We start from the raw sequence: 14,396 nt of genomic DNA, 5'->3' as shown, positions 1-14,396 counted from the left end.
GAATATACCAGCAATGGTCACACAGCAGCAGCACGACAAGTATCGCAAACACAACGGCTGTTCTCGTGACACGGCTGTCGCAATCAGCTGTTGCGGTTATCACATCACAGCCGGTTTCAAATTGAAAACAAATGCGGAATTACATCGTTGTGCGTCGACTGGCAACACAGCCAAAACTGGCCAATGCTCCCAAGCGGTAAATAAAGTGTTGGTGTCTGAAAGCCAGAGCCTATAGCTAATAATCTTTACAGAAAATGGAAAAGCGTCGTTGGCTTGGAGGTCCATGCCCAAATCGCCAGCGTCTCCAAACTGTTCTCGGGCAGCGGCACCGCGTTTGGAGCACCGCTAAACACTGGAGTGGCCTACTTTGATGCCTCCATACCAGGCACACTGCCGGTGACGACAGGTTTAATTCATTACTCTGAATTCTAAAGCAAAGGTTTGTTGTTTTAGGTGCTCAATAGAAAGTGCGTGGAGTCGGGTATCAAGACAGCTTTGGCGCTTGGCTGTCGTGTGAACGAGGTGTCCATGTTCGATCGCAAGCATTACTTCTATGCTGATTTACCAGTAAGTTAATACAATAATATGCAAGCAAACAATATAAATTTCTGCTTTTAGAATGGCTATCAGATTACACAACAACGCGCTGCCTTGGCCAACAATGGTCTGATGACGTTTCCTGTCATAACTCCTGGCAAAAAGGTCTACTACAAATCTGTGAACCTGCTGCAATTACAGCTGGAGCAGGACAGTGGCAAGTCGCTGCATGACGATTATCTGAAACGCAGTTTAGTCGATCTAAATCGAGCTGGTTTGCCGCTCATGGAATTGGTCTTTGCGCCTGATCTGGAGACGGGCGAAGAGGCCGCATCGCTAGTCAAGGAGTTGATGCTTATATTGCGACGTCTGCAAACCTGCAGCTGCAAAATGGAAGGTGGGCATCACAATCTCAACAAGACACAATAACATTTAAATTCTTTTTAGAGGGCGCTCTGCGAGTGGATGCGAATATATCCATACACCAAGAGGGCGATCCTTTGGGTGTGCGCACTGAGGTCAAGAACATTGGCTCCGTGCGCAGCATCTCGCAGGCCATCAGCTATGAGATCAATCGCCAGCTGGAGCTGGTAGCCGATGGCGGCGTCGTCACAAACGAGACACGCAACTGGGATGCCGAGAATAGACGCACTGTGGCCATGCGTGACAAGGAAGTGCTGCAGGATTATCGCTTTATGCCTGAGCCCAATCTGCCGCCACTCCATCTAAACCTGAAGCCAGGCTGTCGCTCCACCAAAGAACTGATATCAGTAGCTGAGCTAAGCGAGCAGATTCCAGAGCTGCCGGAACACACGCGACAGCGGCTCATCGAGGACTACAAGCTCAATGCGGAGACGGCAATTATTCTTGTGGTAGGTTGGAACTTAAAGAGTAGATCTCTATATATTTCATTGTTCAATTCCTGTAGAATGAGCCTGTGCTGCTCGAGCATTTTGTGAACATCAGCAAGAGCTTAGCTGGCGTCCCAACCAAAGTGATTACCAACTTCTTAATCAACGACTTGTTGACCTACTGCAACAAGCTTAATCTGGACGTGGAGGATTGGTACGCTTAAAAATAAAGCTAACTTTTATTTATAACTATTAAATATTGGCTTCTTACAGTGCCATCAGCGCTGAGGCTTTGAAGGATGTGCTGCAAGCGCTGCATGCAGAGCAAATCAATTTGCAAGCCGCACGTCAGCTCATACAACTTCTGCACAATAATCCCAGCCAGTCTGTGAACCAGGTAAGATTTGTATTTCACCTTTTAAATCATTGCTAAACCTTTTCCTTTCCGCAGCTTGTAACAGAAAATAATCTACAACAGATCTGCGATCTGGCTAGCATTGAAGCCTATTGCCAGCAGGCAATAGCCAACCAGCCCAAGGCTGTGCAGCAATATCAAAAAAGGCAAGTCCAAGGCGCTGTTTGCCATCGTTGGCGAGGTGGCCAAGTTGTCGGCGCAAAAGGCCAACATGAAGTTAGCTGTCGAGTGCCTGGAAAAGCTGCTTAAGAAGCAGCAATAAATAAGTTTAACCTAAAGCTTAAAGTGTTGTTCGTGTTTTTATTCTCTTTCATTTTTGTTGTATAATTTATAAATGAACACAAATTGTTGTATGTCATGTTGAATGGTGCCATCTATGTGTGTGTGTGTGTGAAAATGTTATTTAAATCATGTGAGATCTTGTGGTGTCTAGAGCTATGATAGGTTTGGTTGTAAGTAGTATTGTAGATAGTTCTGTGCTCTCTCCTGACGCTCGAAGGAGAAGCGGAACTTGTGACCCTTTAATGTAGGACGCAACAGGCAGTCCATGTTGAATGTGTGTGTGTTGATATAGTTAGATGGATGGAGATTTGTATGCGAGATCATGGGGAACGCACTATATTCGATTGTCTAACCCAGGCAGACAATGAACAGCTGCTTAAAAGATTGTAACTCGGCTGGCAGCGATTATGTTTTAATAGTTATATGTTTTGTTTAGATAGTAGTAAATGCAATTGGTTATAGTTTAAAGTGTTCTTGGCGGGATCAAGTTGAGAGTTGACCACGTGATTGCACTCCGCTCTAGTCACGATCGTAATCCCGACACGTCGACGGCGGCAGACTCATGGACACCGCAGAGTCCAAGCTGCAAAGGAATTCATTTAAAGAGAGCGTTAGGGATAAACTCATTTACTCACCGTCTGCTCTCGCTCTCGAGCAGATGCGCATCCACCGGATGCTGTGAAACATTACGAAGGGAGTCGCCTAAAGTGCTGCGCAGATGCTGCATCTCTCGGTTCGCCTTGGAACTGCGCAGCACATACTGCTGTCTTCGCTTCGCCTCCTGCGCCAACTGCTCCCGGAGCATGGAGATCTGGAAAGAAGAAGACACATTTAGTTCGCATCATTAGATTTCTTAAGGTTATCCTCACCTGATTCTCTAAACGCAGCACCTGCTGCTTGTGGGATTGCTCGCGTGCATCGAGCAGCTTCTCCGCATGCATCTGGGCACTGCGATAACGATCCGCATCGAGGCCATCGTTGCACTTGCTGCTGTCATGCATGCGCGCCTTGCAACGCGCCAGCTCCGATTCCTTCTCGGCCAGCAACGTCTCCAGGCGTCGCACCTTCAAGCGCAGATCGCGCGTCTCCTGCTCAATTGTGCTGTGATCCAATCCGCAGCTGTAGCCGCCTCCTCCACCACCATTACCTCCTCCGCCATTGCCCATGTCATAGCGATTGGAATCGTATTCTCCATTATCGCCACCGTAGTAGGAGCTGGACTTCTCGGCACGATCGTAGGCGCTACCGCCAGCAAACTTGCTTTTGCGATCGCACTCCAACTGCTTCACCTTGTCCTGCAGCGTTTGCAACTTGCTGCGCAGCTCGGACTTCTCACGCTGCGACGATTTCAGCTGGCGACTCAGTTCCTCCTCCTCCCGACTGCCGCCACCTCCACCATTGCCATTAGTGACCACCTTGTCGCCGCTCTCCTGATTCCACTTGACTATGCGGAGCTGAGATTCAAGCGCCGAGCGCTGCACCTCCAGATCCGTGACCTGTTCCTGCAGTCGCTGATTGCCATCTAGTTGCGCCTGCTGACTGCGTCGCAGCTCGTTGAGATTCGTCTGTGCGCTGTCCAAGCGCTCGGTTAGAATGCGTTTCTCGTTCTCTGCGGTCTGCAGCGTTTTCTGCAACAGCTTGAGCTTGTCCTCGTTGGCCTGGGAGCAATGTCCTTGCTCGGACAGTTCCTTCTGCAGTGTCTTGATCTCGCCACGCAGCTGCGTCTCGCTGACTGCGGATTTCTGCAGACGTTCCTTTAGCTGATCCACCGTGGACTTAAGCGAAGTGCAGCGATCCTCCAGCTGTGTCATGGCGCGCGTCTGATTTTCCAGGCGTTCCGATACCTGCCGAATGTTGCAGTCCTTCTCCTGCAGCGCCATCTGCAAGCGCGTCAAATCCCCCTCCATGGCCACACGCTGCAAGTCCAATTTGCTAGCTCTGCCCTCGACCTTGGCCAACTCTTCTTGCAGCACACGCTTCTCGTTCTCCAATTTACCGCACTGCTGGCGACTCTTCTCCAGTCGCTCCTCGTTCTGTCCGTTCTCCTCGGACGTTGCGGCCAGCTGCATTTCCGTTTGAGCGAGACGCTCGCGCATCATTTGCAGCTCATCGGTGCGTTGCTTGAGCTTCTCCTCGAGCGCATTCAATGCGGAGATCTTCATCTTGCGATCGGTCTCCAGGTTGCTCTTCTCCTCCTGCAAATTACGCAGCATGGCTTGCAGCTTGCCCAGCTTGGCATCGCAACGCAATTGCTGCTCGGCGGCATCCTGAAGCTGCTTCTTGGCCGCGCCCAGCTGCGACTTGTAGTCATCCTTCTCGCGCTCCAACTGCGCCACCTGATGCATCAGATTGCGCACCCCCTTGCGCACCAGATCGGGATCCACATCCACGGGGGCATCGGGACACTGCGAGGTGCTGCGTGTATCGTAATCGCCCACGCTACGTGAGGGACTAAATCTGCGGGAGGGACTGAGCAGACGATGCGAGAGATTCACGCTGCCATCCACTTGAATTCCAGCGATGCGACGCAGCGTGTGCACCACGGAGCTCAGCTTGTGATCCACGTCGCGTTTGTGCAGCTCCACGCAGGCCAACTGCTCGTCCAGCGCCCGAATGCGACCCTCAGCGCCACCTAGACGTGCTTTCAGCTCTTGAATTTGCTGAGTGGCATCCGCTAAGCAAACCTCCAGATTGTGCTTCTGATCCTCGAGACGCTTCTCGCGCCCGCGTGCTTCCTCCATGCGGGTGGCAAGCTCCTGTTCGCGTGCATGGAAGCGATGCTCCTCCTGGTTGTTGTGACAGCGTGCGCGTCCCAATTCCTGGCGGGTGGCGCACAGATTAGCCTCGAGATCGGCCAGCTGCTTCTTGATCTGACAGAGTTCCTGTTGAGCACGCTCCTTTAGCTCCACCTCAGCAGATAGTTTATTCTGCAGCTCCTTGCCGCCTTCATCCTTCTGAGCAAACTCCATTTGGGTTTTGTGGAGAGTTGACTTTGTAGAGTTGAGTTCCTGCGTGGTCTTGGTGAAGTTGTTCTCTGTCTCCTTCAAGATAGTGCTTAAACGTGTGCGTTCGTTCTCCAGACTGTTCCTGGTCTCTTCCAGTGTGCTAATCTTCTGCAAAGCCTCCTCAATGGCACGTGCTTGTTCCCGCTTGGCGCTCTCTACACGCTTCACGTGATCGCGCAGCTCCTTGTTGCTCGTCGAGTACTTGTCACGCTCGATGTTGCTGTCCGCCAACTGGCGACGACTATCGGTCAACTCCTTGCGCAGACTCTCGATGTAACCCTCACCTGATAGATGTAGAAGATCTCAGTTAGAGGGAGAACATTCAGGGAGTATGTAGGGTGGGAAAACCTTACCTTCTTTGGTCTTGCGCAGCGCATCCTGCAGCTCGTTGTTGGTGCCCTCCATTTTATCCTCCTTGAGGCGAATCTCCATCTTGAATTCCTCGCTCATGCGGCACAGTGTATCTCGCTCCTCGCGCAGACTGTTCAACTGCAGCTCCTGCTTGCGTATGCACTCCTCTAGCTTGATCCTGACAAGATAAATACCAGACTTTAGTCAATCTCGACCTTCGAGCTTTTCCTTTTAGTTATCTCTAGCCCATTTAGGAGAAACACCTTTCCCATTACGGACTTCCTAACCTTTCCATTCCCTCTACAGACTTTAATACCCCTTTTGGAATTTCCCTTCCACACTTACTTGTGCTCCTCTTCCTTGGTACGCATCAGCACAATCTCGTCCTTGAGCTGTGCAATTGCACCGCGTTGTTTCTCGTCACGTGCATTCGCCTCACGCTTGCTGCGATCCAGTGCCTCTTGCTCCTGCTTGAGATCTCTTGACACCGACTCTAGACGCTCAGCCACCGCTTGCTTATCCCGATGTGCCATCAACAGCGCCTGTTGCTTCTCATTCTCGGCACGAATCAAGGTCTCCTCATGCTGCTGCACGAGACTCTCAATGTGAGCTTGCAGAGCAGCCAAACGCTCCTGCAGCTTCTCGATCTCATCATCCTTAGCGGTTTGGAGTGCTTGGAGCGCCTGCTGCATGCGTTTCTCCAGAGCATTACGCAGCTGCAGCACCTCGTCGCCATGTCGTTTGGAAGCATCCTCTGCGGCAGCTTGCAGTCCGGCAATCTTCTGGTTGAACTCGCTCTCAGCAGCGCGAGCTGCATTGATGAGCTGCGTCTTGGTCTCCTGCGCCTTACGCTGGCAAATCTCCAAATCCTTTTGCAGGCGAGCTACGTGATTCTTCAGAGATTCCTCGCGGACGAGAGCCTCTTGCAAGTCACGCTCCAGCTGGCTGCGCTTCTCCTCCACCGCTTCCAGTGTGGTATTCGTATCAAAGAGCACCGTCTCGAGGGATTCCTTCTCAGAGCGAAGTGCAGCTAGCAATTCATTCAAGCGGTGCGTGTCCTTCTCGTGCAGGTCAATGACAACCTGCTTCTCCTCCACATCCTTGACCATATCCTCAATATTCCGGTTGAGGCGACTGTTGGTCTCGGTGGTCTGCTCCCAATCGCTGCCGAGTCCGCATCAGCTCCTCGTTCAGTGCTTCCTTTTTACGACAGGTGGCTGTCAGTTGGTTGTGAATGTCGCACTTCTCCCGCGTCATGCAGGCCAGATCCTGCAGGATTTTCTCCTTCTCCAGCTGCAGACACTTGAGCTTCTCGCTGTAGGATAAATTGTCGGTCTCTAGCTCAAGACGCGCCTTGTCCAGCACCGCCAGCTCCTTCTTTAGTTCGCCTATTTCATTAGCCTGATCCGTTGATTGCAGTCGGAGTTTCTTGCGCTCCTCCTGGGCATCCATTAGACAACTCTGCACCGACTTAAGTTCGTCACTCGTTGAGCAATTGTTGTTGGATAGCTTCTCATGCTTCTCCTGCAGATCGCACTTCTCCATCAGTATCTTATCCAGATCGTACTCCAGATCAACCTTTTGCTTCTCCAGCAAACCTATCAGATTGTCCGACTCGATGCGCTGTTGCTCCAGCAAATCCCTATTGAGACTCACGCGATTTAGCTCCTCGCGCAGTGAGATCGTTTCCTCTCTCAATCGACTGCTGCGATCCTCTTCGGATCTGTCGGGAAATAAGCTTAGATTAGTTATTGTCAAGCCGGTAGTTTAGCAAACCCCACCTTAGATTCAATTCGGTTATGTTCTTATCCTTTAGAATGCGCTGTATCTCCAGCTCCACGGCCTTCTTGTCCTCCTCCATGGAATCAATGCGCTTTTGGAGCTTGCCATAGTTCAGCTGCAGCTTCTCGAAGTCACCGCTTAGGTTCTCAAACTGCAAAGTAGAGAAATTGTTATGAGGGTGTTGAGGTTTTTCGATAAAGAGTATGATATGTAGGGGAAATCTTGAACTCCTCAAAATGGAATACGGTCGCAAACAACTTCAACAGCTAATCCGGATGTCAGTCTGTTCGTTCCTATCTATTTCTCTGTCTGTCTTCGGTTTATCTTTCAATTGTCCATTAACCTGTCATGTATCTGGCGCTGTAGATCCTTCTTAGATCTAGTATTAGCTGTCTAATTTTGAATTACATTTTCAATATACAAATTAGCTGAAAACTACTTTGTATGAAGCTGAATCTGTTCTACATCCATGCCCTATATTTCTAATAAATTGTAGTCGAACCGTAGCTTAAATTAGCTAAGCAAATGTATTTCCTATTCAAGTCAATTGAAGTCAAGTTTTAATCGGCGAGGGGAATCTTTGGAACCATTTTGCACGGTTCGCCACGACCGTCTAGCCGAAGATCGTTTAAAGCTGTTGTCGTTGTTGTTCTTGTCGTAGTCGCAGTCGCTTAATGCGACGGTTGTTATCAGGCTGGTGTTATCAGTTGGCACCAACACCCACGCTCATGCTTACCGCATTGTTGAGATCGGCACGCCCCATTTCGGACTGTTGCTTCTGAACCCGGACATCGTCCAGGGTCTTCTGCAGACTCTCGCGTTCCTGAAGCAACTCGGAGAGTTTGGAGTTACTTGAATCGAGTTTCTCGGTGAGCTGTTGCATCTTGTTGGTCAGCAACTGTTTGGTGCCCTCGCTGGTGTCCAGTTGGGTGCGTGTGTTGCGTAACGTTTCGCTGCTGTGCTGGAACTTGACCTGCATGTCATGCAGAGCCAGCTGATACTTGTGCAGCGCCGCCTGAACCGCTGAAATCGTGCCTTCGGCAAAAGCTTGCGAGGCGCGCGTCGAATTGCGTCGTGGCGATTTACCGCCGCCGCCTCCGCCAACAGAAGCGCCTCCAGCGCCACCCGCTACGGAGGCGGAGTCACGCGTTAGATGCATGTGCTGCATGGCCGGATTGACCTCGGCGTCGGCCTCGCGATCCGCGATCTCGGCGTCTTGTACAACCGCTTGGGCAATCTCGCGCATCGAGTTGTTCAGACGCTCGATTTCATCATTGTAGCGATTAGCGAGCGAAGCCTGCGATTCGGCCTGAGCGCAGCGATCTTCCAGCTTTTTTCAGCTGATTCATCAGCTCCAGCAGCCGCTGGTCACGCTCCATGATCTCATGGCGTGCGCTCTCATATTGCACCTTCAGCGTCGCAAGCTGAGCCTGCAGCTCATCCTGAACACGCTTCGATTGCTTGAGCTCCTCGTCGGAAGCGCGTTTCGCTTGCTGCAGCGCAAAGGCCATCGAGGAGTTGGAGCAATTGATGTCCTTGCCCACACCATTGATCTCCTGACCCATCTTGGTCACCTCCGCCTTCATGGCCGACTGCATGTCCTTGAACGCACGCTTTACAGCGACCACTTCACGCCACATCTTCAGCAGACGATTGTGCTCGCTGTTGTAGTAATCCTTGAAGGCCTGTTCCTCCTCCTTGAACTCATCCTCCTTGATCAGCAGCTCGTCACGCATGCTCGCCCAATCGTTGGTCAGCTTCTGCAGATCATTCGTCAGAGCCTCGTTGGTGCGATTCGATTCCTCCAGCTGCTGACGCAAGGCGCTGTTCTGCGCCACAATCTGCTCGCAGCGATTCCGCTCCTCGTCCAGCTTGCGGCACAACTCGCCGCTGCCATCGTCCAGTAGATAGTCTCGACTGCAGCTCGGTGGAGGCGAGTCCAGCGAGGAGCTGCAGGGCAGACTGCTCTGTCCTAAAGTCAGCGAAGTAGAGCACTGCAAAGAAGTAGAGAGGAGATTAAAACATAATCAAGATTTTAAGTAGCGGTGGCTTTTTGAGCTTCTTTAGTCTGAATCTGAGCAGACCAGGCTAGAAAGGTCTTAAAGTTTTAAGGGACAACACTGTACCCTTAGAATAGGAGAGTTTGGAAAGAGGAAGGTCTAGATGATACTGTCTTGAGCTTCTCTCTATCTGTCTAAACATTTAGATCCTCGACCTCAGGAACTACCTAAAGTTATTTTAACACAGTACAAGATTTATTCCGAATTGGTAAGGGAAGACGAACGAGCTGCCGATACAGTCTTCACCTTCTCCCTGCCTGTCTGATCAATTAGATCTTGGACCTCAGGAAGTACATAAAGTTTTGAGTGAGTTCAAGCTACATTCCGAATTTGATAGGGAAGATCAGAGAAGGATGTAAGAGAAAGGAAGGTTTGCCGCTCTGTGTGAATACCAAGATCTCAGCTACTATAAGAGCTATTAAATTTGATGACTAAGCTTTTATAACTACTACGCAAATCAACTTTGTTTCGGAATGGAATCACGACGTTCCTTTTCCTCAAAATCAAGGGGTTAGGATGTCCTTTACTGGTTACTGGGTATCTCACAGTAGAGCTTGCTCCGACTTTAGCTTACATACTAATCTCTTTCTAATACTCACCAGCACCTGACTCGCTGTAGGTCCTGTGGTCAACTTGGGTGCCGTCGCTGTCGTCGTCGTAGTCGTGGGCTTGATGGTGTCGTGCATGCGATCCTCGAGATCACTGCAACGTTGCCTGTACTGCTGAATCTTCGACTGCAGCCGACTGACCAGATTAGCCTGATTGTGCTGCGCCTGCTTGTAGGTGTCCAGACGCCGTCGATAGCTGTGCGATTCATCTGCCAGGCGCTGGCGCAGCTCCTGGTTCTGACGCAGCAGCGCATTCGTGGAGCAGTCGGCGCCCGAAGCAGGAGCTGAGCCCGGCGGTGGAGCGGGACTCATCATGCGAGGTGTAATAGCTCCAGAAGCAGCAGCGGCGGCTTGGCTGTTGGGCTTGCGTGAGAAAGGCAGACGCGTGGATGTTGTGCCAACTCCACCTCCACCTGCTCCTCCTCCTCCTCCTCCGGTTGGCAGGTCGACGGCCGTTGGGCAAGGCGTTTGCTTGAAGTTATCGCGATACGCTTGCATCTAGGAAGAGCAAAGGGGGGAGAGAGGGAAGTGAGATAAGTTTGTGAAATTGCTTGCGGTTTGCGTGCAGAAAAAAAAACACAGAAAACTTTTGCGCAACTTTGCCGCCTACGCCTAAAATCCTCGATAACTTTTACCAAATTGATTTATTAACTGCCGGTTTGAGCAGCACACGAGGAGAGAGGGGAGGGATGGGGGAGGGCAACTATTGCCATGACAGTCGTAGACGATTTTATGCTTAGTCCTCATAAATAAACAAGCGCGGCTCGCACTCAAAATGATATTTTTTCCTATGCCCCACTTGACACAGCCCTGGGTTGCGAACTTGGGGGATTGGACCCCTGGGCTGACACCGTTTGTCACCAGGACAGCAACAACTTCCCCCTTTCTGTCCCCCCACATCGCCCCTCGCTGATTGTAGCATAATAATTTCCTTGTCGTTTCCTATTTATATTAATAAACAAAAAAATTGTTCTGTATTCTCGTTGCTGTTGCTGCTGTTGTTGTTGTTGAAAGTTCTTCGCGACACGAATGTTGTTCTTTGGGTCTAATTTTGCGACAACTTATATAGAGACAACAACAAAGCCTTATATTAGTTTGCCATGACTCCAATCTCGACTACTATTCTCAAGCATGCAATATCTCTCTGTATGCGCCTGGTTAGCTCCTCTTTGCTGCCCTCTGCTTCTGCTTCTGCTTCCACTTTCTATTTTAGTAGAGCGCCCAGTTTATGACTTCGACTCCCAACTCTTAACTACAGATCCAACTGCGAGGCTCCCACTACTTTTCCGCCGTCTTTCCTTTGCTTTCCGATTGAGGTCGACATAAAGACATAATCATAAAGCAGCCAGGGCTAGCACATTATTACCCAACATAAGGATTATGGCATCGATAAGACGATTGTCGTGCACCTTATGAAATCGTAAGGAATATAAAATACTATTGATTTTGAAATAATTTCTATTTCAACATTTCAAATTAACCATTCTCCATTCTATTGGCTTAAGGATAAATGATTAGAATGAATAGAATTGATAAATTATATATATCTTTCTAAACGTGCTTGCCTAGGAATATTCTCTAAGTATTTTAAACTCAACTCCCGCATTGTCAAAAATGCTTGAACTTGAAACATATGTATATATTTCCTACATATTGACAAAGGACCCCATAAATTACTTTAAAACAGCTTTAACATATGTTCATCTTAAAAAGAATGATATGTAAACATTTTAGCAATCTTTAGATTATTATTTTTTAATAAGTAATAAATAATAAAAATAAAACAAACAAAAAATGGTGAACGGAAATACGTTCTTCAAAATTGATGATTATCTTAAATAACAAAAACAACCCTTCCTAGTTTTTAAATATTTCACAAACTACTTATATTAATTTTCATATGATGCCAATTAATTGGTGATTAATTATACATATGATGTATTTTCACCATCTGAATAACTTCATCAGGAGGATATTAAAAGGATATCCTATTGATATTACTAGGAACCATAATTTTTCTCCCGCTATGATGTGCACCTCATAAAAATACGTCAATTTGACATTCATTTCAAAAATCCATTTAAGTTTTACTTGTATATTCACTATTAAACATAGATTACTTTGCTTTATCACTTACTTCTCGGGAAATATCCACTAAGAGAGAGCACAAGACTGGGAGATCACCGTAAATGCGTTATGGGGAAGCACCGAATATTGCGAATGTTGTTAACTGATTGAGCTTCAAGACACCACAATGGCTTGACAATGGCAACCGGTAACGTTTAACCGACAACGGGGTAAAAGGTAACACAACCACGCCCGTTCTTGGAGTTCGACTCCCACTTCCACTTCCACTTGCACCACCATCCACTTCCACCACCTCACCACTCGTCGTCTACTTGTGCTCGAGAGCCGCCTTCTGTTTTGGGCAATTGACACAAATTTGCAAGAATGCGGAAATACGCAACGTCCCTTGGAGGGACGGAATCGGATTCGGATTCGGAATCGGGACTCGGTGCCGCGAATAACAAAAACACACACACACAATATTAATCACTCGGTAATAGAACGCGTCCTTAGTCTCTGAACTGATGTTCTCGGTGGAACAGCAACGACTGAGCTCCAATCGAGCAATGCCAGACCATTTGTAGCATAAGGAAGTCACAGGCCCAGGAAGAGCGAAGCCGCCATTAAGAACATAGTTTGGCGCTCCTTCTTTGGGGTTAGGGTAAAATAAACATTGAATTAACAAATTCCACGTTGCCAGGGACAACCGCAATTGATTGCGATTGCGACTCATCGAAAAAAGGCGGTTCATCGCCAGTTCCCCAGGACCGAGTCCAACTCACAATTATGTTTGGCGTGCCAGGGAGCAACAAATGCAAATCGCTATGCTATATGCTTGCCCGGGAAGAACCCGACTACCCAGCTACCCGGTCTAACCCAGGCACCTCAATTTACGAGTAATGTAAGTACTCCTACCTCCTTGCTCTCCTTCCCCGTGTCTACTGGAGCATCTCACGATTTTCCTTGTCGTCGTCGTCGTCGTCTATTCATGCCTAACTGCGTTTAATAAGTCACTGGTAGGGTAATAAATTGTTGAACTCTGTCAATGAGGTTTACGGTTTACCCCTTTCTCTATTATTTATTTCTTTCAAACTACGTTTTTTTTCGCTCTTTTCTATATAAACAATTTAACCACCGCAAGCCATTATGCTAATCATCGAAGGGGTGTATAAGCGAAAAAAATGCTACTATATAATTAGCATAACATATTTTTAGAAAACCTTCGACTCCATAAACATGTTCTATATTCCGAAAATACGAAAACTTTATTTATCTTTTAACTGCTAACTAGCTAACTGCTAGTCAAACTTCTTTTAAAAACTTTGAAAAAGTTTATCATTTTCAAAAATACTGATGAAATTTTTAGGATTTCTTAACCACAACAGTTTAAATTTGGAAATATCAAAAACTTGTTTTTCCCAAACAAAACTAAACATTCTTAAGTATATAAAAATCATTAAATTTAACACTCCACTGCTAATCACTTCTGCGTGTAAATTGACTTTGGCGAATAATAGAAATTAAATTCTTTTTTTAGTTAAATCGCAGACAGCTATTCTACAACACGACAGACAACAAACACTCGTCAGCATTTTTTTAATATAGTATAGTACGAATAATCAATGGATGCGATCCACATAACACACATAACAATAAATAGTAGCTGATGCATGTGAAAAGGTGAAAAGAGATCCCTTATGTGAAATTGCTATATTTATATTCATTTCGAAATCGAAAAGTCAAAATGTTTCCTGGCACATGCCTTGATATTGAATTGCGACTAAGTAGATTTTTGCATTGGCACGGGCTCTGAAGGTTATCACGACTCATATAGGTGATGTTGAGATGTTGAGAGTAGCTCTCAGATCAGACCTCAGACCGTATCAGAAATTGCATACACATGCACAAGTCAGTTACACAACACGTTGAAAGGTGGGTGCGGTGCTTTTTTCGCCCAACAATAACAAATAAATAACAAATAATTGAGACAGACACGAAAAATGTTTAGCTTGATGATTTTGGAATTCTGTCATTTGAAATAAATTCTTATCGTCGACGCGCAGATGATAAAGGAGCCTGTCTTTAACCTGTGGGAACCTTGGTCAGATATCAAGGTGCAAAAATAATTCGAGTAAATACAAAATGGAATATTTAATAATACCCGACGAACTATAAACAATAATCATAATAAATGATTGGGTATTGCCGTTTAAAGTCCGATTCGTTGGCAAGGTTAAGGTATGTTATTTCACTTTCCGTTTTGTCATCCACATAATAGTTGTGTATTCCTATGGATCTGTATACTATGTGTAGGTGTGTGATTATTTGTGTAGCATAACTTATTCTCCTATAGTATTTATATTGTTGTTGTCTCTTAGCTGTGACTTGCTTAATGAGTGTTGGGTTCATAGTCAGTCTCGTTATCAGTGACAGTCAGA

At 47.4% G+C, this 14,396-nt stretch overlaps 2 protein-coding genes across 2 annotated transcripts; one reads left to right on the top strand and one right to left on the bottom strand.

Annotated features, from left to right (window-relative positions):
- The first annotated feature begins 36 nt into the window (after nucleotides 1-36).
- Nucleotides 37-2,150, top strand: LOC133839291 (glutamyl-tRNA(Gln) amidotransferase subunit B, mitochondrial). Its single transcript, XM_062270716.1, is given in 9 exon segments — nucleotides 37-196; nucleotides 252-396; nucleotides 454-567; nucleotides 619-934; nucleotides 985-1,409; nucleotides 1,466-1,602; nucleotides 1,662-1,785; nucleotides 1,840-1,944; nucleotides 1,946-2,150. Coding segments are annotated over 9 exon segments (1,551 nt in total). The 5' UTR covers nucleotides 37-131; the 3' UTR covers nucleotides 2,066-2,150.
- On the bottom strand, nucleotides 1,837-12,130 carry LOC133839282 (rootletin). Its single transcript, XM_062270708.1, is given in 11 exon segments — nucleotides 1,837-2,668; nucleotides 2,721-2,896; nucleotides 2,955-5,374; nucleotides 5,444-5,619; nucleotides 5,787-6,598; nucleotides 6,600-7,164; nucleotides 7,223-7,374; nucleotides 7,960-8,559; nucleotides 8,561-9,217; nucleotides 9,883-10,389; nucleotides 12,029-12,130. Coding segments are annotated over 10 exon segments (6,129 nt in total). The 5' UTR covers nucleotides 12,029-12,130; the 3' UTR covers nucleotides 1,837-2,604.
- Between the last annotated feature and the right edge of the window lie 2,266 nt (nucleotides 12,131-14,396).

This window comes from Drosophila sulfurigaster, chromosome 2R (assembly GCF_023558435.1).
Source record: "Drosophila sulfurigaster albostrigata strain 15112-1811.04 chromosome 2R, ASM2355843v2, whole genome shotgun sequence".
NCBI lineage: Eukaryota > Metazoa > Arthropoda > Insecta > Diptera > Drosophilidae > Drosophila > Drosophila sulfurigaster.
The sequence above is the reverse complement of the archived record's forward strand: the minus strand, read 5'-3'. Positions and strand labels throughout refer to the sequence as shown.